Genomic DNA, 27,853 nt, shown 5'->3' with positions numbered 1-27,853 from the left:
GGTATGTAAGTTCAGTTTCACAAATTGAATGAATTTATTTCCTGCTAATGATAATAATAATAAACTCAATACTTTTCAAAGGAACCAGAAGACTTTATAAAACCTCACTTATAATGTCCAATATACCTAAAAACCACTGTGCATGTGGGTGTGGGAAAACAGTAGTCAAGATAAGCAAAGCTGAGATAACCTGTTGCCAGGATACCCACAGCACAAACATTTCCAAAGGAACTGATACAGGTTACAAGGAAATGATGGCAAGCTAGAAAAGAAAGCACTAGATGTGACAGGCTCAAATAAATAAAGACTGCAATCATTTATTGGAAGCTGCAGATTCACACCTCACTTCTCAAGTGTTGAGGATTATAGGCATGAACTTCTTGTTATAAATTCTTTAATGTCCAATTCAACTGACTGCTGCAAAAACAGTCCTAAGAAAGGATCCTAAGAAAGGATCACACAGTAAGGGAACATGTCATAAATTGGGTTTTAACTGTGATAAAAACATTACAAAAATTATCTTACCATCATTAAGTATACGCAGGAATTAAAAACAGAGCTCCACAACTTTTCATTTTTTTAAAGCTGAAGTTAATTCTTATGTACAGGAGAGGATAGTGTCTGCTGTGTCCTAACTTTCTCTTCTTGTCTCTATTCCTTTCCTATGTGTATCTCTGCCATCCTGGCTCTGTTATACTCTCAACCAACACCGTTCTGTTACTAGCCCACTCCCTTTATCTACCAAGCTCACTTACTTTGTTTCCTTTTGAAAAGGGGACAGTGGTGATATCTGTTTCCTACCAGGTAAATGCATTTTTATGTTTCCAATACAAAGAAATTTTTAAGAAAACTGGTTGGTTGCTGATATTAGTAGCACTGGGATTTCTGATTTTCTATTTCAAATCACTAATATTGCTAATTTTCATTAAAAATTTCTACCCATAGTTTTCAAAGTATTCCTTCACTAAAAACAAAAGATAATAAAGAAAAAGTTCATTGGCTGACTGTAACTCAGAGTCTGTATAACTTTATGCCACTTAAATGCTCAATTCATAGGAATATAATAGGAGTTTATCTTTTGATAATGGGGGTCTTGCTCTTATATTGCCCAGGCTAGCTTTGAATTTCTGAACTCAAGAAATCTTCCTGCCATATATGTTCAAGTACTTAGGAATATCTTTAAGCACCCTTGTGCCAGGACAGAAAATGTATTTTGTTGTTTTTGAGACAGTGTTTCTCTATGTAGCTCTAGCTGTTCTGAAACTTGCTCTGTAGACCTGGCTGTCTGGGAACTCAGAGATCCACCTGCCTCTGCCTCCCCAGTGCTGGGATTAAAGGTGTGCACCACTGCCACCCAAAATCAGAAAGTGTATTTTTAACTTAGTGCAACTGTGAGTTAAGCATCCCAGCTACTTTTCAAGAAACTGTAGAGAACATATATTATTCCTGTGCTATAGAGTAAAAGTACTGGGCTGAAGGAGAAAAGTTCCCAAAGGGCAGAGCTAAGGTGGCAGAGTTGAAACTGCCATCAGCTCATTTGTTTTCAAAAGCTGTAAAATTTTCATTTTCATTAACTGTGAGAAATATTTTTCTTGACCCAGTAAAACCTCAAATTTAGCTCGTTTATATGTTCTGATAACAGAAGAATATCCCCAGATGTCCGTGTGCTGCATTTACTTGCAAATTACCCTTGAGCACGGAAAGCATTAGCCTGGTCCTGGCAGCCCTGCCCGTACCCGCTTGTGCAGACGCTCTGCTTCCTCCTGATACGCAGCAAGCTGTTGTTTCCATTGCTTCACGTTGGCAGTGGACTCCAGCAGGGCTGCAGTGAGCTTGGCATTATTTCCTTTGAGGGTAGCTAGCTCAGCCTCCCAGTGTTTGCTGATTGCTGAACTAAAATGAAATGAGAATATTTTATCATTTAACTGAGAACTATTTTTAAATGTACAACAATATTTAGTCAGGCTTATAGTCTAAGAATATTTTGAATGATAACACCAAACAATTAAAAACATGAGCATGGAAAGATGAAACAGACAAAGGTGATACAAGTATATATTAATATACATTATACCCAAAGCAAAAAATGACACCTAACAATGTACTATACGGGTGAACAATATTCCTGTTTAGGGAGCCAAAGTTCACTGCAGTCTCACTCTTCACCGGTACATAGAAGGGTCTTACGTGATAGGAAGGATGAAACAGGCAGTGTAGTGTTTTTTTAGTTATTGATTCGTATCTTCTTGTTCAGACTTTTTAAATGCTCCAATAAAAAGTTTATTATAATTACAATAAAAATAGGCTACACCAAGAAATTGGTTCTAGTAACTTCTATTACAAAAGCAACTGTATTCATCGAGAAGACCCCTCTCTTGAGAATGACTTTGTTAACTTCCCGATGGAGAACCATCTTGTTTGATGGTTTTCTATTTTTATTACTGAAGTTTATTCCAATTAGCCAACTTCTGCTAACTCTGTCCTATTAACCAGTAATGTCTTTCACAGCTTTCTTTCCTCAATAGTTTGTGTTTAGTATTAGTTTGCATCACAAGGCATATGTTTTTATGAATTGGTATTTATAGTATTTTTAATATGCCAAAAAAAGCAGTTTCCACTATCAAAATTTCTAAGTCCTGATGCCAGTTTTAAGATATACCCACACCATAACCGAACAGAATAGGCAGAGAAGGACAGCAGATCATTTCCAATAACAGACTTAGGAAAAGCAAACAAACTAAAAATGGTAATCAAATAAGAAAAAAAAAACCCTCATATAATCCCAACTTTAAGGACAGTCTTCGAAATAATTGATTAAAATACTTTAAAAATATGAATAGAAGACTGAGGACCAGAACAGAGGAGCAAATACGATGAAGAATCCTTAGGTAGGTTCCCAAAGCAGAAAAGGAACATTGTTGCAGGTGTAGTTTAGCCGTAAGGCACTTGCCTCGCGTGAGAGAGGCCCTGGGTTCGATCCCCAGCACTGCCAAAGAAACAACAGAGAAAAGAAAGGCTCATTAGTAAAAAACAGAGACATAGTTGATACTATCACAGGAGTGCTGATTCCCAAAGTCTGACCATCATGTTACAAACATGCAAGACATCAATTAATGGGTACCTGGTACAGGGTATATGGGGACACTGCAGTTTTTTATAACTTTTTTATAAATCTAAAATCAGCTTAAATTCTTCCTAAAGTTTACCATTTAACAGTATCTCATCAAAACATTAAAAGACAGAATAAAGCAATAAAGAAAGCTATCAATTTAGCAAACTATTTGTATTCTCAAAGAAGATACTTTTCAAATTCCTTTGTGGAATGACATTTTAGATTTCGGTTTTCTGAGGAAAAACATGTAACTATTCACCTGCTCTAAGTGGATTAGTTTTTATTAAAACACCAGTTTCCCCCAAAAGTGCTTCATTTAAATGGTCTCTTCAATCTGGTAATTGAAATCTTATTGAACTAATTTAAAAATTTGCTATAAACAAATATCAAACCTACTTAAAATTAAAAATGAAAATGACTTAAAAGACTTATGACTTAAAAATGACTTATTTCTAAAATCTGCTTGTCAAAAAAAATACCATTCTAAAGATGAATCACACCATATTTATAGAAAAAGAATGAGAGCATTTTAAAATGCCATTTTTCTCGGTTTTATTTTCTATTCTATTGATAGAAAATCCATTAAGAATTTGGTATGTCCTAACCAAGGACCATGTATGGACTTGACCTAGACCCTCTACACATATGTATATGATGGACAGCTTGGTCTTCCTGTGGGTACCCTAGTAAGGGGAGTGGAAACTGTCTCTGACAAGGAATCTCTTGCATGCTTTTCAATCACTTGCCCCTGGTGGCTGCCTTTGTGCTCAGTCCTGATGGGACTTTGATGTGCTAGGATGGGTAGGTGGGGTTGGGTGGTCCCATTTTCTGAGGGGGAAGGGAAGAGAATATGAGGAAGAGGGAAGGAGGGTAGGGCTGGAAGGAGGAGAAAGGGGCCTACGATTATAAAATAACTAAATAAATAAATGATTTTAAAAAGAATTTGGTACATCTATTTATGCCAATTATTATGTCTGTGACACTGGATTCATCTCTTAAATATACTGATCCTCCATTCTTTACATGTTAAATAAGAAGTTAATCAAGCATTACTCAAACATTAGCCACTAGCTGCATGTGGCTTTTTAATTGTTCAACATTAATAAAGTTAGAAATTCATTTTTCAGTCTCACTGAGATTCTTCATACAGTCAGTCAATTGCTACAAGCCACACATGACTAGTGGTGAGCAGCGACACTGACCATTCAGTTGTAGCAGAGGGCTCTACCGGACTGTCTTCCTGCAGGACCTCCACATGTGAACTAGGGTTTCAGTGTCTTTCATTATGGGTTCAATGGTAACCCCACAACCTAAATTTATATATCAAAGTCCTAACTTTTAGAGCATCTCAGTATGACTGTATTTAGAAATAGGTTTTTAGAGAAGTAGGATTTAAATGAGATCCTTAGGGTGAACCCTAATTCATATGATAAATGTACTTATTAGAAAAGATATAAACATCTAAGTATATGTTTAAAGTAGGTTAGCAACATTTTCCAATTTACCCTAGGATTTTCCAGTGTTTTAGATAGGGTTTATAATGCTTTGATGAAACACCATGACCAAAACCAAGTTGGGGAGAAAAACGTTTGGTTTACATTTTCACATTGTAATCCATCACTTAAGACAGGACAGGAACTCAAGGAGAACTACAACCTGGAGGCAGGAGTTGATGCAGAGGCCATGGAGGGTGCTGCTTACTGGATTGTTCCCCATGGCTTGCTCAGCCTGCTTTCTTATAGAACCCAGAACCACCAGCCCAGGGATGGCACCACCCACAATAGGCTGGGCCCTCCCACACTGAACACTAATTAAGAAAATTCCTGACAGCAGGATTTGTTTGTTTGTTTGTGTGTGTGTGTGTTTGTTTTTGAGACAGGGTTTCCCAGTGTGGTCTTGGCTGTCCTGGACTCACTTTGTAGGCCAAGCCTCAAACTCACAGATATCTGCCTGCCTCTGCCTCCCTGAATGCTGGGATTAAAGGTGTGTACCACCATGTACAGCTGATATCTGGATCTTAAGGAGGCATTTTTTTTTCTCTCTCACTTAAAAAAAAAAAATTTATTATTTATACAGTATTCTGCCTGCATGTGAGCCAGCAGGCCAGAAGAAGACACTAGATCTTATTAGAGATGGTTATGAGCCACCATGTGGTTGCTGGGAATTGAACCCAGGACCTCTGGAAGGTAAGTAACCTCTGAGTCCTCTGTCCAACCCAGGAGACATTTTCTCAGTTGAAGTTCCTCTTTTCAGATGACTCTTGTTTGTATCAAATTGACATAAAATTAGTCATGCTATCCAGTTTCTTCAAATTTACTGGTTATTTAGATTCAAGGAGACTTAAGTTCAAGATATAACCCCAAATGTCTAGTATACTATGGTTAAATCCAAGTAAATACATTTATTCACTATGTCATACATATAACATGGAATATTATGTGCTTATGAGGAAGAAAGTTATTAAAAGCCATGTCTAGCCGAGGGTGGTGGGGTGGTGGTAATACATGTCTTTAATCCCAGCACTCAGGAGGCAGAGACAGACAGATTTCTGAGTTTGAGGCCAGCTTGGTCTACAGAGTAAGTCCAGGATAGCCAGGGCTACACAGAGCAACGCTGTCTCAGAGAACAAAGCAAAGCAAACAAAAAAAAAAAAAAAAAAGAAGAGCGTTTTTAAAACTCTTGGAAGCACACCACAGGCACAGGTGTCACCCTGCCCTGCAAGCTCTGACCACAGTGCTATTAGAAGCAGGACAGGTAGAAGACTGGAAGCAACAAGGGAGACAAAGGAGGCCTGGATGAAAGGAGATGCCTCACTGTTTTCAGGCTATAAGGCAAGCCCAGGCTTAGTCTACTGGAAAAGATAAGCTCAAACTGTTATGGCTACTTCCTTGGACAAAGGGAATGACCTATTATAGTTGGGGACCAAGAGACAAATCTCTATAGCTAAGGAAGAGCAGAGCACAGTCCAGGACTCAGTCTCCAATCTTTGTGAGAGGGCTAAGAAACTCCCATAGAAGACCCTCAAATAAATAAGACTGTGTCCATATCATCAAGCTGACAGTGGTGGAAGGGATACAGTATAAGACAACCCAAAAGCTAAGGTGGAACTGAGGGGGAAAAAAAAAAATCTCTCCAGCAGGTCAGCACTGACCCTAAGCACAAGACAACACTAGAGGTAGGTGAAAGTATAAACAAAATCAAAATCTAGTTTAACCCCAGAGAAGAGTGACTTAAGTCCTAAGCTAACACAAGAATCATGCCCAAATAGGAGGAAATATAGTATCTGCCCTTCCATATCTATGGCTCCCATATCTGTGGTCTCATCAACCATTAGCTGGAGAGATAAAAATTACTTTGTTTGTACTGAACATAAACAGGCTCTTCCTTATTATTATTTCCTAAATAATAAAGTGTTAACTATTTATACAGCATATATACTACATTAGTCCACTTCATCTAGAGTGAAGTATACAGTGAAATATATATGCAAATACTATTCAACTTGACACAACCCACAGATTTAGATATTGACAAAGGGTCCTGAAACCAAAGAGACAACTACTATAAGTTGCTGCTGTTTTTATGCGATATTTGACATTCAACAGGCTCTACTGTATGCTGCAGAGCAATAAGTGAAGCCACTGTCAGAAGAGAAAGCAGTGCACAGTTCCTTACTCAGAGAGCAGGGTACACTAAGCAAGGAAGGCAAATGGCCACCTGAAGCCACACCAGAAAAGGAGAAAGCAAGCTTTATCAAACTGAATTTCAGCAGAGAAATGGTAACTACACGCAAGAAGCAAGCGACTATGTGAGAAATAATAGAGATAAACAATGTTTGTGACAAGTTCAGGGAACTTGACGTAACTGTACAACATTATTATAAATCAGCCAAACTGAAACACAAGGAGAAAAAGATCATAAAACATGTAGATTGATATCAACTTACCTAACAACATGTGCTACTGTATTAGTAAAAGAGGGCTGAAGTAAGCATATTTTTTAAATTTTAATTTTACTTATGTATTTATTAATTTATTTACTTTGTATCCCCCTCCCTCATCTCCTCCTAGTCCCACCCACCCTCTCCCTTCTCTCCCTGCTAGGGGAGGTCCTCTATCTGACCCTAGCCTATCAGGTCTCATCAAGGCTCCTGCATCTTTCTCTGTGGCTGCGCCACTTCCTACCCCCCGCAGGGGGAGGTGATCAAAGGGCCGACCACTGAGTTCACGTCAGAGATAGCCCCTGTACCCCTTACTAGGAAACCCACTTGGAAACTGAACAGCCAATGGGCTTCCTTTGAACAGGGTAGTCTAGGTCCTCTCCGTGCATGGTCCTTAGCTGGACTCTCTGTCTCTGCAGGACCCCCCTCCCGCCCTGGGCCCAGGTTTTTTGGCTCTGTTGTTCTCCTTGTGGAGTTCCTGTCCCCTCCAGGTCTATCTCCCTCTTCTTCCACTCTGCCCAAAGTTTGGCTATGAGTCTCAGTATCTCCTTTGATAACCTGGTGGGTAGAGTCTTTCAGAGGTTCTCTGTGGAAGGCTCCTGTCCTGTTCCTTGTCTTCTACTTCCGATGTCTATCCTGTTTGCTCTTCTGAATGAGGATTAAGCAAGGGTACTCCTTGTTTAGCTATATTTATCCTGTATTATATGTCTAATACCCACTTATAAGTGAGCATATATCATGTGTCTTTCTGCTTCTGGGTTGCCTCACTCAGGATGAGGTAACCATTCGCCTGCAAACTTCATGATTTCCTTGTTTTTAATTGCTGAGTAGTACTCCATTGTGTAAATGAACCACACTTCCCACTGAGGGACATCTAGGTTGTTTCCAGATTCTGGCTACTACGAATAAAGCTGCTACAAACATGGTTGAGCAAATGTCCTTATTGAATGGTGGATCATCTTTTGGATATATGCCTAGGAGTGGTATAGCTGGGTCTTGAGGAAGCACTATTCCTAACTGTCTGAGAAAGCGCCAGATTGATATCCAAAGTGGTTGTACAAGGTTACATTCCCACCTGCAATGGAGGAGGGTTCCCCTTTCTCCACATCCTCTCCAGCTAATATTTTAAGACAAAAAGGCTCATAACAGGGTTAGTCACTGCAGTCAAAAGGTAGATGGCAGCCCAATGTCCTTCAGAACATGGCTGGACCAACAAAATGAATGTAACTACATGTAATGAAAGGAAATTCTGAAATGTACTGTAACACAGATGAATCTTGAGGACAATCATGTTACATACAAAAGGCCAGCCCCATCAAAAATACAGATACTGCATGTTTACACTCATATTTGAAGTACACAGTCAAGACCAGGGAATAAAAGAATGGTGTCAGGGGACCAGAGAGGAGTATGGAGTTACTTTTCAGTAAGTACTGTAGATCAGATTTGCAAAATGAAAAATAAATTACAGAAATGGGTTGACTTAAAAAAAAAGAAAGGCACAGAGAACCTTGTAGAACAAAGAACCTTTTAACCTTGTGTTTGTAGCTTTACAAGTGTAGAAACTGTCAAAATATGCAAATTTATGTCAGAAAGGGGGGTGCCAGTCTATGAGGATCCTTTAATACAATTATCTTACTACAAAAACACAGTCAAAAGCTTTCTACAAGCTTTTGTATGTTCTTTCTGTGACTGTAAGATGGCACATATTGGAGGGGCTGGAAGCACTTTCTCAAGTTTGGGAGAACTGTCTCAGAATGGCTCTGTGATGCCTGTTTGCTTGCTATAGAAAGAGACTAGGTGGGCAGGAAGCAGACTGGCTGTGCTGCAGGAAAAGAAAAGGAGGGGTACAGGCCATTAGAAATGGTGGTAAGAAATAGTTGGGGAAGGAGGATTAAAGCAGCAGGAATATACAAAAGCAGCGTGGCATAGACAAGATATAGTAAGAAACTGAAGTGAGGTCAAAGAACAGGACAGAAAAAGTTGAAGGTACCCAGTCTCTTAATATACTTGTTTATTTCTGTGAATATGCTTTGAGTCCCTAATGTGGTAAGACCTGACACAGTCACGCTGTCTAAGAGATTTTCTTTAAGTCTTTTTAAAATCTTCAGACCTCTGAAACACAGCTGATCATACTAAAATAAGAAAATAGGTGTTGAAGAAAAGTCTCGTATAAGATACTTTACATACAGTACAGTACACACGACCACAGTACACTAGATCTAACTTGCAGAGCCTGAAATGAGTACTGCAAGGAAGCAGTCCAGTATTAAGTTTTTATGCTTTTTACATTTTCTTCTTTATTTTTATCGTCTTATGTGTATAATACAGTACGCCACTTATATGCCACTTATATGTACCACTTATATGCCATACCCAAGGAACCCAGAAGAGGTGTCAGATCCCCTAGAACTGGAATTACAATGGGTTGCCATGTTAGTGCTAAGAATCAAACCAAAATTGCTGAGTCATCTCTCTAATCCACAGCATCTACATTTTCTTATACTGATCACAAGGTAAATGAATGCATGATCTCAAATTATTTGCCTATTAGCCAGGATTTTATCATGGGGTAAATTTGAGTCGTTCACCAAACATTCCTTTTTCCTCTACTTTGAGTTATTCCTTGGGTCATCATATTTCTAAAGCACAGTAAAATACAATTTAGTGTATGTGCTTATCTTTGTTTTTCCCCTGTGGCTATACACATATTCCTTTAGCTACGAAGTATGTAAATGCTTCTATTAGAATGACTTAATATAATTTCAACTTCTATAAATTCCACAGGTTGTCATACTAAAGGAAGTTCTATGAATAAGTCATCTCAGATGTGCTTAATTCTTACATACATATGTTTTAATATCCTTCCCAATATTGGGGAAAAATATATGTTCCTTTATCTTCAACTCTAAGACATTGGTTTCCTCCTATTTGACTAATATTTAGCAGTAACTGATATGTTTAGATTAGCTCTGACAGTGTAATTATAAGTTGGTATTTTACATTTTAGAAATACTTATTTAAAGCTGGGTATGGTGGCACATGCCTGTAATCCCAGCACTCTGAGAGGCAGGCAGATCTCTGTAAGTTTGAGGCCAGCCTGGTCTACAAAGCAAGTCCAAGACAGCCAAGGCTACATAAGAAACCCTGTCTTAAACAAACAAACAAAAACTTATTAAAAATGCAGTGGAGATTGAGGGCCCTAAGTTTGATTTCCACTAACAGAAAATAATTGCGGGTGTTCTTAGGGATGATTTGGTCTTTTATTGTAGAAACAGTCTTGAAAGTTATATCTTAAGTTCCCAAGATGACAAATTTGTCTAATGATACAGAGACACTGAAACACTATTATCTCATGATTGAATGCTGGGATAAGGCAAAATAATTCTTTATTCTTGGGGATGCTTTCGGTTATTCAGTAGTTTCCCTTCAGAAAGGACCAAGTAGTTTTCTCTTGGCTTCAAATCTACAAGGCAGTCAGAACACTTCAAAACTATCACCCTTAAGCTGAATTTCAATTTTAGTTTCCCTTTATTTAAAGGGAGGAAAGCAGTAAGCTTCATTAAAGTAGTAAGTTAATAGAAAATGCTCCAAAAACTGAGAGCCTGACATAAGAGCAGTGTATTTATTGAACCTCTGAATAAGCCAATGTGATGGGTACTTGGACTATCTAAGACAACTGTCTTCCTCCCAGGCCTCCAGGCCTCTGGGTCTGTCACTGGACTCTCTAAAATCTCTAGTCACTTCTTGCCTGTATGTTCCACTCATGCTAATAAGGCAGCACTAAGAAAACATTTACATCTTTTTCAAAATCCTTACAAATACGGTACAACATGCTTCCCCTCCACCCCCAAATATGCTTCTCTGTATCAAGAATGAAGTTGAATCCCTAAGTGGAAACACTACATAGCCCTGCCTGATCTGAGTCTGCCTGCTATTTGGTTCACTTCCCACCCTGAACGGGGAGCCTACTGTTAGTAATGACTACGTGGTTACATAACTTGCCTTAGTACTCAAAGCCTACTGTTATTAATCAGGGTGCTTCTTTGGAGGCGCTTCCCTCAACCCTAGGGTCGGGGTATCAGGTCTTCTTGGGGTAGCCCAAGCTGGCCTTAAGCCCCTGTCCCTCTGCCACAAACCTAGTAATTGGAAGGCTCAATCAAAAAGATTTCCACAAGTCTGAAGCCAGCCCAGACCATAGAGTGACTTCCAGGCAAACAGAATGAGCTGCCTCCAAACACACAAACAAACAAACAAACAAACAAACAAACCATAACATCAAGAAGTGACTCAGAAGAGTGAGAATCTGGACACGATGAAGCTATAAGAACTCATTAAACCAATTACTAAACCTCAAGTGTATAGAAAATCAGCCTGCTTCTATGAGCTGGGGATATTGCTCAGTGCTTGGCATGAGTACCTGAATTTTCATCCCTAGCGGCAATATAAAAAAACTGGGCACAGATGTGCACGCCTGGAATCCCTAGGCTGGGGAGGCAGATGTTGGGATGGGGGGTGCTCCCTGGCCAGCCAGTCTGGCTAGCGAAATGAGTTCCTGGCTCAGTAAAATACCCTGTCAAAGTATAGCTGGAAACAAAATAGGAAGACAAACAATATAAATGTTTGGGCTGTATATGCGCACATGTACACACACCCTCTCACCCACAGACAGGCATACCTGAGTGCACACATGCACATAAACCAGACACAATTTTAACAAAAATGGCCTGTCTTTCTACGGGAGTTTTGTCTGTCTAAAAGAACTATTACAGTTCTAGTTTATAATGATTTTTCATGGTGAATGCAGTATTATGTTTTATAATCAAAGGCAGCTTAGAAATCAGAGAAAATAGAAAATTTACTTAGCTCCTGTAAAGAAAGTAAAATATCACTGGCTTTGAGAAAGTTATAGAATTAATGACGTTGCTTCCAAATGTACAAGAAGGCCTTTATGCCAGTCTATAAATACTTCTAAGCTGTGAAGAACATACACATTGAGCAAGAACTGGCTGTTAAAACGACTGGTTAAAAGCATAGGATTAGGAGTTTGATGGTTATGGGCCCTTGGGTTATTTGTTCAGCCTAACTACATTCCATCTGTAAAATGAGGATTAATAACAACTTCTTCACAGCCTACATAAAATGGAAAGGTACTCAAATATTAGGTCCTCCCCTATATGAATAAGCAATAAAGAATATTCAAAGCACCTCAATGAGCTAAGGAAAACCTAGAAATTTAATGTTATATATTTTAAAGGGACTCTTTTAATCAGTGATTTCAATGACTGAAACAGATGTAATGTAAGTCAAATCCACATCAGGTACTCACTGAATGATTTAGGCTTAATTGCTTGGTACTGTAGATTTGTTACTTATGACAAGTCTAAACTTGTGGTGTAGACCTCCATGAATTTAGCAAGTTAATAAAGGAGCATGAAACTAAGTAAACAGAAGCCACTGAGTACTGTCTATGGTTGACTTCTGATGGTGAAAGGGAGACACTGAAACTTGAATCTGAATTTCATTGTGTTTATAGCTCATAAAACATTCAGCACTGCTGTACAGCTTCGCATTAGATTTTGGAGAGGACAAAAAAGCAATTTCCTTCTTGCTGTTTTACTAAGATGGAGAAAATCACGGTGGCTCTCAGGAATGTCCTGAGAGCGTCATAAAAAGACCTGGCCTAAGCTGACACTAGGAATCACAAGTGTATTATATTAATACAGGCTAGCGCTTACATTGATTTCCCTTTCGAAAACAGGCAAACAACGACAAAACAACTAACCATTTCCTAAGAGCTTGCTTTTCCCAGCATTCCCTACTACGGAGGTCTTTATGACCTCAGCTGTATTTATTAAGTGAAAAAATGCTGCTTCTTTCAAATTTTATGAAGACATATCTAGCTTTTGCAAAAGCGAGGTCAACTAAATTCAAGCTTGTTCTGTAATTTCCTAGATTCTAAAATTATAACCATAACCTATTCAAGATAAGTATTTTAACTATATGCTGATTTAGCTTTTAAATGACTTGAAAATACATTTTCTTGCAATGATGGTCATTTGAGAAAAAGTCATTCAAAAACTGCTTGGCATGCTACTAAGCATTGTTTGAGAAAAACCATTAAAAGCAGAAATCTCTCTAGGTACTGGCAGAATTGAACAGACAGCATTAACAGAGATTTTGCCAATGCTATAATTGGGTGGAAGAAAATAGATATTTTATAGTAAAATCTGTTTCCCAATATTTTGCCATGAAAATTTTTCATCTTTTAGAGACTAGTAGTGATTAGTATTTTTAATGGGCATTATTTGGTACTCAGAATCAGAAAATTTTACAGCTTAATTTTATTTTGAAGAGGCTATAATCAAAAGACAAAACTCTCTAATGCTTCAGCGATGGCATGAACAAATGTTTATTTGTTTCTGTGTCATTTAAGGCAGATTCATTATTTCCAACTCTGTTAGTCATATTTAAGCTATGTAAATAACATGCCAAGGTAAGGGCATTGATCAAATGACTTCAAGGGGAGGTGACAGAGAATTAATAACAGCCTAACTGCTATTGTCAAGGGTAGTGTTTTGGTTCATCTTCTAAAGCCTCTCCAGTCAGCCTGGATAGTGGCAAAGGTCTCTATAACCCAGAAAGCCCACTTTTCTTGCCAAGATGGCAGAGTCACATTGGTTCCACCACCAGGTTAGTTTAGCAAGAGCCAATATTTCAGCTGCAGGATAATGATACAACTGAAATGGCCAGTGAAAGTGTTGTCTTCCAGGAAAGTACAAATCAGCACACACATCACAAAAACTGTCTTCCTTGATCTGAACAATCCTCTTTGTGATCTGAATTTCTTTTGTCTGTTTCTGAGACAGGATATCACTGTGACCTGACATTCTTACGTAAAGCAGGCTGCCTTACATGCGGAGATCCACACACTGCCTTCTAAGTGCTGGTATGTATCACCATGTTCACTTTTTGAAATAATTTTTCATGTGACACTATCACATTACAAGTAAATTTCATTACTATGAATCTGAAGTAACTCAGACTGTGCATATGCAAAAGCTGATTGAACTAACTTCCAGACACACTGAAGAACTAGAATTAGATCTAGGCACTTGATTTACAGTTTCTTTCACTGAGCTAACAATTTTCCCTTTGCTTCATTGCCTAAAAGATAATCTATAATTGGCTGTATGCAGTCACATGACAGGGTGCTGAGAAATGAATCCCATGCAGAAATCACTGAAAAAAAAAAAACCAAAAAACTGATTTCCAATGAGTTTAGAATATGGATTAGTAAAAGTAAATGAGATCAGAATATGCCAGTCAAAAATAAAAATATTAAAGCGGGGATGAAATTCTTTTTTCTTTTGAAATTAATTTTATCTGAATGAGTGTTTTGCCTGCATGTGTGTCTGTGTACCTGTTGCCCAGAAGGCCAGAAAAGGATGCTGGATCCCTAGGAAACTAGAGCTACAGATTGTTACGAGCTGCCATGTGGGTGCAGAAAATTGAACCTGAGCTCTTCAGAAGAGCAGTCAGTGCTTTTAACCTGGGTTCTCTCTCCAGCGCCTGGGATGAAATTCTTGAAGAGTTTGGAAATTTTACTTTGTGAAAATGGAGTGCATACTAGGCCTGTATTTACAAAGAACGAAACAGTTTTGCAATACATTTGAATAAAGGCTACGCTACTCCTATCAGTACTCCTAGGCTGCTATCTGTGGGCAAATGAGGCATGTGGTAAAAGTAGGAGCTTACTATTAAACACTGGGTTACTTAAACCCCCAAATAAAAACACACTCCAAGCCTGTGAGAAGCTTCTGTCGTACACTGTACTCACCCATATGAACAGCCTGTTGGAATAAATGCCCGATTGTCTTTACTCATGGTAACTTATTTTCAACCAGATAAACTGTATCTCTACAATTATTACTGATTGGTAGAAAACTTTAGGTGAAACCATATAAATACAGATCTGGAGGTCTAGCTGCCAAGCTGTTCCTTCAAGTCATGACTAGAACACTTTAATCTTAAATTTGCTGGAGACTGAACCCAAAGCCTTGTGTGTACTAGGCAGGTGCTCTGCCACTGACCTCTGATCCCACACACCATGAGAACACTTATCTTTTGAGAGTAAAATTACAACTTCAGATACATTTTTTAAAAAGTGAATAGCGAAGTGCATGGGAAATAACAAACCCCTGCACTTGCTGATGTTACTCAGCATATCCACAGGAATGCTTAGCAGTGCAAAATGGTTTTTGGAGCTTAATATAGTCAGGAGTGACTCTTCTTCACAAAGTTTTAGCAACTTAGAATGGTCTGACAAATTTGACAAAAGTTGGACATTTATGTTTTCTGAATTTTATATGAAGAAGATGCGGAATGTCTACGGAGGTTTGGTTCAGTAAGTATCTCAGTTAAGATCTGCATCTCAAAAGGAAAGAACATGCTGCAAAGCCTGCTGGGAGCCAAAATGCCATTACCAGAGCTGCACATTTGATAGGAGCTGCAGGGTTTGGTGTTTGTCCTGCAGTTTTTTGTTTGTTTGTTTGTTTGTTTGTTTGTTTTGTTTTGGTCTTCCTGGGTACGTTCCATTTTTTTCTTTTAAAAACAGGAATGCTCACTCTGTGCCACTGTACGTTCCTAGCTGGTAACTTGTTTTTTATTTTACAGGGGCCAATGGCTAAAAGTCTGCCTGAAGTCTCTTTGCATAGTGCTGAACTGTAGAAGCAACAGAAACTTTCAGGAGTTGGAAGTGAATGGATTTTGCATTAGGAGGTGGCCCTGAGCCAGGGGTGGAAAGTTCCGGTTCGAACTCAGCACTGCTCTCCATGGGCTCCTGTATTTACATACTTGGTCTCCAGGTGGTGGTTCTGCTTTGGGAGCCTTTAAGAGGTGGGGCAAAGCTGGGGAAAGCAGATTGTTGGGAAGGGACACATTGAGGATTAGAATCTGAGCTCTCTTTCTGCCTGCTGACCTGATGCAAACAGCAGCACTGTACACACCCTGAGCAGCCTTCTCTGCCAGAAGAGACTGTATCCTTTCAAATGTTAAGAACAAACGCTCTTGCTTTCTCTCATTTCTTTCCGTTATTTTAACATAGTCATGAGAAAAGTACCTACTATGCCAGCCAAGCAAACTTCCTGTTCTTTCCTGTCCTTCCTCCCAGCTCCTTTATCTCCCTCTTTTTTCTCCCTCCTTTCCCTGCCCACACTTTGATAATGGCAATGCAAGCTGAAGTTATACACTGATTTAGACTTAGACTTGTAAATTAAAAAAAAATATCAAGTATGGGAGAAAAATACAAATTATTACTTCAATAGATTATATTGCTCTCTACCAAAATGCAAAATGGATGCATTTATCCCTTCAAGTACATTTTCTCAGCATCTATAATTCAGTTAAAAAGCTGGACGGAAACTGAAGTTTCTGTTTGCAATTTCCAGGATGACTCTGGGAAAATGTCTTATACTCTGTTCTGCAAGTTCTCCTTTTTGTAAAGTGGCAACAACACTACTTATTAAAATCTCCAATTCCTACTCATGTTGCAAGGATTAAAACTAATGTATTTAAAACTCAGATTATGCATTTGAACACCATAGTTACAGAAAAACTTACATTTCTATTTTATTGAGATGTGATGTTACATTTTGATAATTATTAAATAGCCAGCCTACCAGTCTATATATTTCACAAACTTAATTCAGTCAATGTATTAAATATATTAAGTCAATAGTATTTTCTAACATTTTTCAGGTGTCCCATCATCCTCAAGGATGTTTCTGAGGCCATCATAGGGGCAGCACGGATTAGCACACATGACCTAGGTTGTACATGTGAGCACAGTGCAACCCAAGAGCATCTAGGGATGCTACCCTTGAATGGGTAGACTTCTATACACCCCACTATCGCTTAGTCTTTAAAAGAACTAAGGATACTGCACAAAATCTGGCATCAGACTTTAGAACATTCATACATAAAGTAATCATTATAAAATATCTCCCCAGGAAGAAAATCTAAAAAAAAACACGAAATGGCATTTCATTTAATATTATTGAATTTCAGTGGATTAAAATGCAAGGGTGATTTCTGTTGGCCCTTGTGTAAAATGCTTCACTTTTATAAAACAGTCTAGAACTTATGCTGGGCAGGTAGATGTGACTCACATGTAAAATGGCAATTGGCACTATTTACTAGACGTCTATACTACTTTTCCAGACAAAGTCTTGTATCACTTATTAAAGGTTTACATCCTGCTTGCCCAAAGAGCCCTTGCTTATCTGATGCCATCATTTCCCATAGATTGATAGAATGTTGCTAAGAAAGTCACTTTATAGAACAAATTTATTTTCAGCTTGCCATTTGTTTATTTTTACGTGTGTGTGTGTGTGTCTCGGTTGCACATTCACATTTACGATTGAACTTACCTATTTAGGACTTCACTGAAATACATTTCCAGTCTAACTAATTAATATTAATACTGCTAAACTCCGAATGTACAAGTATAGATTTAATTCAACCTATAAGCTTCTTTATCAACATGTTTCAATCTTTAAGTCTAGTTACCAGATAATATGTTTCTGAAGCTTATCTCCTTATAATAATCCATTCCAAGAGCTTATGAGTTTATCCTCTATCTTCGGGCAGGGCTCTAAATTTACATGAGTCTATTGTTGAATACTAACTGATATATTATACATTTTGAATCTGTACTGCCATCTGGGAGGAACTTAAATAATTTCAACTATACACGCACACTGTGCCAAAGCATAGAATACTATTTTTTCCAAGTGTTGTATTTAAAGGCCGAGCTAGCTAATTTGCTGTATGTAATGTGTTTCTTTATGTAGCACAGTAACATGACCATGTCTTAACTACAAAGCCAGTACTGACACTCAGGCACACCCACAGAAGACAGATAGTGGATAGACTACTCTTTTCTTTTTAAGATTTATCTATTATGTATACAATTTTCTGTCTGCATGTTCACTTGCACACCAGAAGAGGGCACAGCTCTCATTACAGATGGTTGTGAGCTACCATGAGGTTGCTGGGAATTGGACTCAGGACCTCTGGAAGAGCAGCCAGTTCTCTTAACCTCTGAGCCATCTCTCCAGCCCACCACTCATTTCTTGACTAAAGGCGGAGTCATGTTAAGATAATCAAGTCAAACTAACTTAAAAATCCCATCCTAACCTTTCTCTTCTACCAAACAGATGAAAACTGTCACTCAGAGAGACAAAGCCATTTGCTTAAGCCAACAGTAGCATGGCTGAGCCTAAGTAGACAATATTTTTGAGATGGTTAAGACCATTCTGTTTTTCTAGAGACCAAAATGATAATAAAACCATTACATTACAGATTAAAGTATCCCTTACCTAAAATGCTTTCTATACATATTTGGTGTTTTAACATATATCTTATACATATAGACTAAAGAAAATTTTATATAGTGTTTTTGGTCTGCCTGAATACTACGAACTACCACACGTAGTCAGATACACAATTTTCCATTTGTGGCATCATACTGGCACTTAAAAAAGGTTTTAGATCTTGAAGTATTTCATATTCCAAAATCATATTCCATAATCAAGAATTTTCAACCTGAATTCATATTTTCCCAAGAAATTAATTCCTTCCTGAATTAAATTAGGTTCAAGATGCATCCTATAAATTATTCCTATAATAAAACTGGTAGATAAAACTGTTTTAAATATTAGACAAATTAGCATTACTAAGGGACTATTGTAAGTCTCCATTATTTGCAAAGTATGTTCAATAACTTTAACACTTGTTTCTGTAATACATCAACTAGAAAGATAAGCCTATTATCTTATTAGATGTATTATGGGGAAGAACTTTTTAAATAAGTATTTTAAGCAATAACTGACCTCTTAAATTAAAATTATACTTCTGATATACAAAAAGTGAGGTTTAAGATTATCTTTGAGAACCTCTAATTTATTAATTCCTAAGAATTTTATCAGTGATGTCACGACTGTTCTCAAATTTACTACTTAGCTCACTGTTTACATAATTTTTATTAAAAAAGCAAAATTCCCAAAATATGCTTGCTGTAGTATTCAAATGTGTATATTAAAATGGATATGAAAAACTACACTATGGACTACTTTCCCGTACTTAGATCAATAGATAAACATAAAATGCTTAAATGACTGCACATCATAAAACTACTACTAAAAAGCAATCAGGCTGTGGATAAAGTTCACTTGCACCAAGCTTGTTTAGCTTGCACAGATCCTAAGTTTGGTTCTCAGCATTGCAGAAACAAAAGCAAACAAAGAAACACACACATATACATACAGGGGTTGGGAAAGAGAATGGAACAAGAGGGAGGGAAACTGAATGAAGTAATTTCTTTCCCCAAACTGAGTCAGCAAAACAAAGGTCTCTTCTATAGTTGCCATCCATTCACACGCTTTTCCTTTGAATGGCCTACGGTGACAATATTGGACAGTAAGTCCCAGGCTTCTAGCGAAGTCTGTAAAGGTTACCAACGTGTGAAACAGTGCCTGCCTAGTATATGTGACCTACTAGTTCCACTTCCCCGGCACTGCAAAACCAGCCAAACAAGACCACCATCTTCAACACTCTTCCCCGAGAGCAGTGCTTCTCAGCCTTCCTAACGTTGCAACCCTTTCATTCCATTCCGCATGTTGTGGTGACCCCAGCCAGAAAACTATTGTCATTGCTATTTCATAAGTATAATTTTGCTACTATTTTAAATCTTAATGTAAATATATGTGTTTTCTGATGGCCTTGAGTGACCCCTGTGAAAGGGTCATTCAACCACTGCCCTAGAGCTCTGTTTGCTTCCTTTCTTAAGAACACATAGGTTAAGTCATAGAATAAATATTTCCACAATATAATCATATAGGAAAGAATTTTATTTGTTTACAGATATCAAAATATAAGCTTGAATTCTTCAATTTACTTCCTGATTTCTCCTGATTTAGTAGATATGAATTTTCTTTCTATACATTATGAAGTATTCATCAAATCTTTATTTGTATAGTAATAGCAATTAAATAAAACTGGAATCCAGACATTTTTACCATAGCTTTTATTATTATTGTATAAAAGCACATTTGTAAAAGAATCAATTTACCATCTCATGCAGATGAATTATTCTTTATACAGGATGTTCACTGATGAAGCAAATACAATGTCATTATCTCCCATTTTAAAATGTTACCTAATATTATTCACAGATATAATAAAGCACTTATAAATTTAAAAATAAACAAATAGAAACTCTCAACAAAGACACAGGTATGAATTACTACTTATAGGCATTTCTTGGGAACCTTTAAAGTTTGCCTCACAACATCCCTGCGAGGGAAAGAGGTGGATGCATGACAACACCTGGGCTTGAGCAATGTTACATGCGGTAAGACTACATGTAGAGAAGTTGTTATATTTGTTCAGTTTCAAAATAAATAACATCTATGAACCAGTTCTATCCAGAAGTCCAAAAAAACCAGGTTGCTTATCTTCATTAGGAAGTTACTTTGATTTTCAATAGACTTTTTTTTTTTTCCTCCATCAAGGGCTTCCCAGTCTTCTGAAGCAAGTATCATGACATTTTCCAAAGTTCTAAAACATTAAACTTCTCAAGTCTCTCTCTTCTTTCTCTAGATGGAGATAGTTTAGCTGTTCTCCTCACACAGAATTAAAGTAGGTGTCTTCTTTAAAAAAAGAACTACCTTCTTTTCATTCTTCAATGTTAAAACTGCAGGACTAAGGTTTTGGTTTTTTTAAACTGGCATATTTCTTCTGGGGGTTTTTCTCAGTGAGAGATCATTTGCATCTTTTCAATTAGAATAAACTGCAGATCCTCTTCTTCCAAATGAAATGGTGACTTTACTAAATTCTAAAATAATCAAGGCCAGAGAAGTTTTCCAGCAAGGGAGTCCGGGGGGAGGGGACCCATCTTGAAGAACTGATTTTTTTTTTTTTAATTTGGGGGGGGGAGCCAAAACAAAACAAAAAACCACTATGTAGTAAGTATCAGGATGCAAGTAGAGTCCAGCTTTTCCATAAAAAGAAAAAAAAATGTTCAAGTAGAATTTTTTAAAAAGTGGTAGCTGAAGGAAGGGAGAGAATCTATCTAGAATTGTGATGTGTATATGTATTTCCTACTGCCCAATATGTATCTCCCCAGGAAAATTCAATTCTGTCAGTGTGAGGTCAGGGCTTGACTACCAGCAGGTCCTGTATGTGGTAAGGCTTCTAAAATCCCGCTGCAGAGCTTTCTTTTTCTTTGTCATGGAACCTGAGACTTTGTGGCCCCATGTAATAGTGACAGACCAGTTAATACCTCTTGAAAGGGGTATGACTACCAGCTGGATGTGGTGTAAACACCTACAATTCCAGCACTTGGAAGGCTGAGACAAGAAGAAATTTCATGGCTAGTGTGAGCTAACCAGAGCCTGTCTCAAACGAAAGAAAACAAAACAAAGCAACGCAAAAGCAAAGCAAAGCAAAACAAAACAAAGGGTAAACAGTAGCAGTGTACCTGGAATTAGACAACACACAGGATCTGTTTCCTTACAGATTTAACAAATTGTTACTACTCATTTTCTGTACTGGATGGCGGAGTACTGTATTTCGTAGAGCATGAGTCCTTAAGTGGTCTCCTATAGTAGTTTAGCTTACAAATTAGCATAGCCTAAAAAATTTTAGTTACAAAAATGTATTAAGCCACAGGATCAAGTATGTTTTCTAAAAACACATTTTCTAACAAGTGACATTAACCTCACATTATCGACACCACAGTTGTGACCTTGGATTAAAAAAGAACTTAGAAGAACTATTTCTAAAGTTGTAGTTTAAGAGTGTCATGACTGGTGTCTCAGGTACATGGGAGTAAAAATGTTTAATACTGATTCTTTAGGAATTCTTATTATACTATGTGTGCCCAGCTTTTATGTGTGCCCTAGGAGATGATCAAAGCATTCCTGAACTGCTTAAGGAAGTACATTAAACACTTAAACTGCCTGTGTTTTTAAAAACACAAACTCTCCAAAGCAAACCAAGTGTAACACTGTCAAAATAAAAAGTACATTTAAAAGATCATTTAATATAACCAGTTGACATTTCTATAGTGTAGTAAGAAAAATGTCATTTGCAGAGCAATAATCATACTAGAAATCAATTATCTGGAATGAGTAACTTTAATAGTCAAAGCAATAATATATTTTAAAAATCAGGTAGCAAGTGAGCTCTGTGTATATCCTCTATACAAGAACCACTTCCTATATGACAGGGGGAGAAAAAGAAGACTGAAATTTTCACATTTGAATACAGTAAAAATGAGTTATGTTCTTTAAAAATATTAATATTTTTATAAGAATTTTTTCCTATCAAGTTTTTTTCCTTTGAAATAATCCACAGATATTGCATAAATATTTGAACTATTATGTTGTGGGGCATAAGAGAAGAAATCATTAATAGGAGTTAGTATGATGGAAAAATGCTAAAAATCTAGGAATATAGGGGAATGAACATGTTTACTCTGAGAAAGATCCACACAAACTGCACAGCTGACATTTGATGTTCCCCTATGATCAGAAATGAGGTAAGGAACTCCCCTCTTCTCCCTCTTCTTACTTAGTACTTAATACTGTAGTGGCTACAGCTCTGAGTCAGGAAAGTAGAAACACAAGGCATCTAGATGAAAAGTACAATAAAGCTGTATTAATTGAAAACTTTAATTTTATCCATAGAAAAATCCTAAGAAATCTACTTTAAAACTATTAAAATTAAGATTGATTTTAATTAATCCTTATAAAAGAATCCCAACAGTTTCTGTGTAGGAATTCAGAAAAACTTCTATAGAATAAACTTGGCTTAGAAATCATAGGAACTCCAGATTCAATCTTTTAAAAAGAAGGAAAAGGCTATACAAATAATACTTCCCGATATAAAGATTAATCTAAAGCTAAAATAATGAAGGCAATATAGCAATGGTGTAAGGTCTCCATTTTTCATAGTCCAAAGAATTTCCAAATGCCAAGATATTTTCAATGGACAAAGAATGGAAAACTAGACAGTCACTGAGAAAAGAATGAAGGCAAGCTTCTACCTCTTATCATGTGCAAGAAATAGACCAGAGATTCAAACCAAAGAGCTAAAACTCAGAAGAAAATATAAGTGCAGTAAATCTTACGACCTCAGACTAGTCAGTGACTTAACATATGGCACTGTTAAGCAACTAAAGAAAAGCGTATAAATAAATCAGAAACAAGAAATGTTAAAACTTTTGTACTGCAAAGTAAGAAAGACAAACAGTCTACCGAATTAGTGAAACCATTTGAAATCATTCATATACTAAGGGTTTAATATCTAGACTATATAAAAGGCTCCCACAAATCAAAAACAGACAAATCTCAATTGAAAGCAGGTAAAGGATCCAAGTAGCCATTTCTCTGAAGATATACAAGTGTTCCAAGGCAATATCAAAAGATGCTATTTGAGAGATCAAAATCACAACAAAATACAAATGTATCCAAGAGGACAGCTGTCACAAAAAAGATGAGAGAGAAGGTTGATGCTCAGGGCGAGTACTTACTCAGCACACTTAAGGCTTTCTGGGTTTAAGGCCAGAAGGAGGGTTGAAGGAGACTAACAATGAAAAGTTCTGGTGCTTTGTAAAGAAACTAGAACCCTCATATTCTGTTGACGGAAGTGCAAAATGGTGCAGCTACCTTCCACAAGGCTGGCAATTCCTCTAAACTGTTAACACTGAAAAAATATATGACTTAGTGCATATTATATGTGAATCATATACATGAGATGTAAAGAATAGGAAAACCCACAAAGACAGAGTAGATGCATGATTGCACAGTGTTGGAGATGGGAGAGAGAATGTATGTGTGGACAAAAGGGGTAATTCCTAATGGGAGCAGTTTAGTTTTTATCTTGGACAAAGGGCAGGAGAATGGTGAAAATTCACTGTAGTTAAGGTTGCACAATCACGTGAATATACTAAAACTGCTGAATTGTACATTTTAATATGTAAATATTAAATAGCATACTCAATATTGTTTAGCATGTGAATTATTTATTTTTAAAGCTGTTATAAAAATAGTAAAGAGAATATTAACAGCTAAGGGAATTGTTTTGTAGAATTAGGACATAAAGCTGATTATTCTTCAAATATGTATCTTTGTTAGTTCTACCAAATATGTGTATGTGTTTATGTTAATGAGCAAGTTGAACCAATTTGATGTACCTTGTTCTATTATCTTAGTTAATAGCAGGAACAGCAAAGAGCCATTTATTTGTTCAAAGAAATTATTCATTATTTCCTGGGCATCTAAAGTAAGAATGTGCAATATCTAGAAATTTAAGTCAAATTGAGAATATCCAAATAGGGAGTTAAACATTCAGAAGTAAACCTGTTGAGCAGTAATAAAAATTAGAATGGTGAGTGTTTGAAAACCGACACAGAAAAAAAGACCTCCGTTGGACAGGTTAGACTCTGGCAGTCCAAACTTCTAGGGATCTCTCTGATGCAATCCAGCCACTTAGCAGATAAGGTTACAGAACACTCTGATTCTCTTTCCACTTTTGTACAATAAAGTGGTTCTCAACCATGTAACGGCCAACTTTGCTTCTAATTTTGAACTTGAATATGGGAAAAGTCATAAAAATTAACATATTAGTCAACAAGCTAAACTGTAATTGGAAAAAGGTAAACTGACATAAATGAACATCGGTTGTACAGTCGTTTCAATAGCAATACCTACACTTTACTTTGTAAGGGAGGCAGTCACAGAATACACTTGCAACATGCTTTAGCAAACTGCCATGTCATTTTCATTGTAAGTAAAAAGCAAGCATCTCCTGACCTTTGCAGAGGCTGGTTTCAACCAGCTAGCCAAGCAACCAGATGGCTCAAGGGTTACCCAGATGACCTCTCTATGACTTTAAGAAGTCAGCATCCTGCACATCCTACTTTACCATAAATCTCACAATGTACATGGCTTGCCTGTCGCTCTCTAGGTTTGGTCTTAATCCTTAATACTCCTAACAGTGAAGTCAAATAAAAACAAAAAGCATTTTCCTTATGTGTTGGAGCAGACCTGTCCAGATCACACACCTCTCCTCCAATAGAATTCACAGAGTGGTTTGCTGAGAGCAAGAAAAAGGGAGGAATGTTTTCAAGTCCTCCAAGCAAGAGATCATAATCAAAGTCAATCTCATCCATGGCCAGTTACCACATATCTAACTACAGCTAGACTGCTGTAAAAAGAAGTTGGCAGCCACTAGAATGAATTAATCAATATTTCTTCTCATTAGTAGTAACAACAGGAAAGGGACAAGAAAGGGACCAACCCATACTGGAAGCGCCTTAGAAATCTGGATCTCACAAAATAAATTCTTCTTATAAATGAATCTCGGATGACTTCAGAAGAAAATGAACGTAGGTTTTCAAATTTTAAGACAAAAATTAGGTGTATATACTCAGAAAATTACTTAATCTTAGTCAATAAACTATATTCTTTGTTGCACATTATTTTAAAAGACATGCATTGCTTCTCAGTTTGCAAAGAATGCAGATCAGTATTTAAAAAGCAAATTGACAAGACAGCATTTCTTATGAACTACTATCCTTTGAAAATTATGGTAAAATAAATTATGTATATCAAATTGCTGAGTTATGATCTCAAGTTATCTTAGCTTCCACATTAATTCTGAAAAATCTAATATAATTTTTGAGGTTTGACAATAAAGTCACAATTGTAACAGTTAAGGGAACCGTTCAATGTGAAATTTTCACCTATAATTTTAACAGTGATAAAAAAAATCACTAATGAAATTAAATCCCAGCTTTATAGATTTAGCCAAACAAAAATATCTACAGCAATTATTTTTATTTTAGCTTATAATCATAACCTTCTAAGTTCTGTCTACTACTTAAAAAGAAAGGAGAAATATGTTTGGATGTACTAGTATGTGCTAAGTTGGACCTCTCTTTGAGACAATGTCCCACTATCTAACCTTAACTGGCCTAGAATTCATAAAGATTTCCTTGCCTCTGCCTCTGGAGTGCCAGGATTAAAGGCATGCACCAGCACACCAGACAGTACCTCTTACCCTCTTAACTCAGTACCTCTTAACATTATTTCACTCTTTTTTTTTTATTTGTAATATCTGTAAATAAAATAATTACAAACTAATTTATAAAAAGTATATTTGGTACACTTTAGCTTACTTAAATATAAATATTTCATTTTTTAATAAATTGGTTAAAAGGTTACCCAAAATAGTCAATGAAATATACTTTTTGAAATTGCACAAAAACCTTTTGATATAATTTCAAGCTAGTCCCTTTCTGAATGTTAGATAATAAACATAAGTAGAGTGAATCAACCCAAGTGTTTATTATTATACTGTTTTTATAGCAAGAAGCAATATACTAGCAAATATGTCTACATACACCTTTTAATGATTTGTTGCAAACACACAAGAAGTCGCAGAGAAATCTCAAACAGAACGGAAGATACATGCAGTACCTCCAAAGTGCATGAAGTCCAGCAGCACCATGAGAACATATTATCCAAACAATAAAAGAATCCAAATATAATCAGTGCTTGAAAGAGCCTATTTTCCATTACAGTAATCAAACTCATCAAATTTTGTCAGTACAAAAATAGCTTCACAAACTGCTGACATATGTTCTGAACTCTCAAAAAGGGTGACAGCAGCTATTTGTCAATATAATACTGCATCTCTAAGAATCAAAGTTGTAAGTAACAAAATAAAAATGTTAATTTTCAGTAGTATATTTCAGTATCACATTCCAATAACACTACAATAATATAAAACTAATTCTAATAGAATTTAGGGTGTATTAAATCTTATTCTAAAAAATTCAACCACTTTCTAAAATTCCACACAAATAACTTCAGGAAGCAAACAATTACCTTGCATGAGAGGGGAAAATTTTTTCCACAGATACATAGAGGTTAGTCTATTAGGGTCTAGCTACATTTTAGTCCCCAGCTATAAGACTATGGTCTCAAAGGACACCCTAAAAAGTCACTTCAGTTTGTCAATGAGTTTCTCTTCAACCCCTAAAGGATATTATCATTTAAGTTAAAAATAAATTTAAAGAAAAAAGCAATTTAGAAAAGATTTAATCACATACTCTCAAAGGAATCAGTAAACATTTACCCTCACTGTCTTCCTATTTTGCACATCCTAAGCTTTTGAAAGCATTTAGTACAGCAAAGAGTGCTCATTCCTTGAAAAATATCTGATTAGACTATTATTGCATAGTTTATGACAGGGACATAAAACAGTACTATAGCACTTATGTAAAGAGTACCTAGGAGCCCGTATGTTTAAATTTTAATTTAGCTGTGTATGTTTTAGAAACCAAAAAAAGTAGTAAATGATTCAAGGTAAGGCATTATGCCACTGAATTAGGTTTAAAAAAAAAAAAAAAGAAGCTTCAATAGCTTAGTACATACATTTCCTTAAAAGTTTCAGATAATTTTAAGAACTTCTTGTGAATGAAATTATGTAACTAGAATTTGCTTTAATAATAAATAATAATAAAACAACGGTGGCTGAAGACTTGGCTCAGCAGCTAAGAGCACTAGGTGCTCTTATAGAGACCTAGCTTAGAGAGTTCCCAGCACCAGGTGGCTAACAACAATCTCTAAGGTGCAACTGGACATAGGACACATAAACTAAACTTTAGGATTTAATCTTCTCATCAGCCAAAGGCATGTGATGTTTTACATTATAATTCAGCATGCACA

At 36.7% G+C, this 27,853-nt stretch overlaps 1 protein-coding gene across 3 annotated transcripts in view; it reads right to left on the bottom strand.

Moving 5' to 3' along the window:
- Positions 1-27,853, bottom strand: part of Homer1 (homer scaffold protein 1) — a 100,149-nt gene that overhangs the window by 14,864 nt on the left and 57,432 nt on the right. For 2 of the 3 annotated variants that reach the window (XR_008722209.1, XM_055625290.1), the window contains exons 6-7: positions 2,951-2,986; positions 1,737-1,893 (exon numbers count right to left, since the gene is read on the bottom strand). Coding sequence is in view for 2 of the 3 variants with exons in the window: in XM_055625290.1 (XP_055481265.1) it covers positions 1,737-1,893; positions 2,951-2,986 (193 nt within the window). In the remaining variant the exon portion in view is untranslated. The remainder of the gene's footprint in view (positions 1-1,736; positions 1,894-2,950; positions 2,987-27,853) is intronic. The other variant, XM_055625291.1, reaches the window with a different exon arrangement.

This window comes from Psammomys obesus, unplaced genomic scaffold (assembly GCF_907164565.1).
Source record: "Psammomys obesus unplaced genomic scaffold, mPsaObe1.curated_primary_1811, whole genome shotgun sequence".
Classification (NCBI taxonomy): domain Eukaryota; kingdom Metazoa; phylum Chordata; class Mammalia; order Rodentia; family Muridae; genus Psammomys; species Psammomys obesus.
The sequence above is the reverse complement of the archived record's forward strand: the minus strand, read 5'-3'. Positions and strand labels throughout refer to the sequence as shown.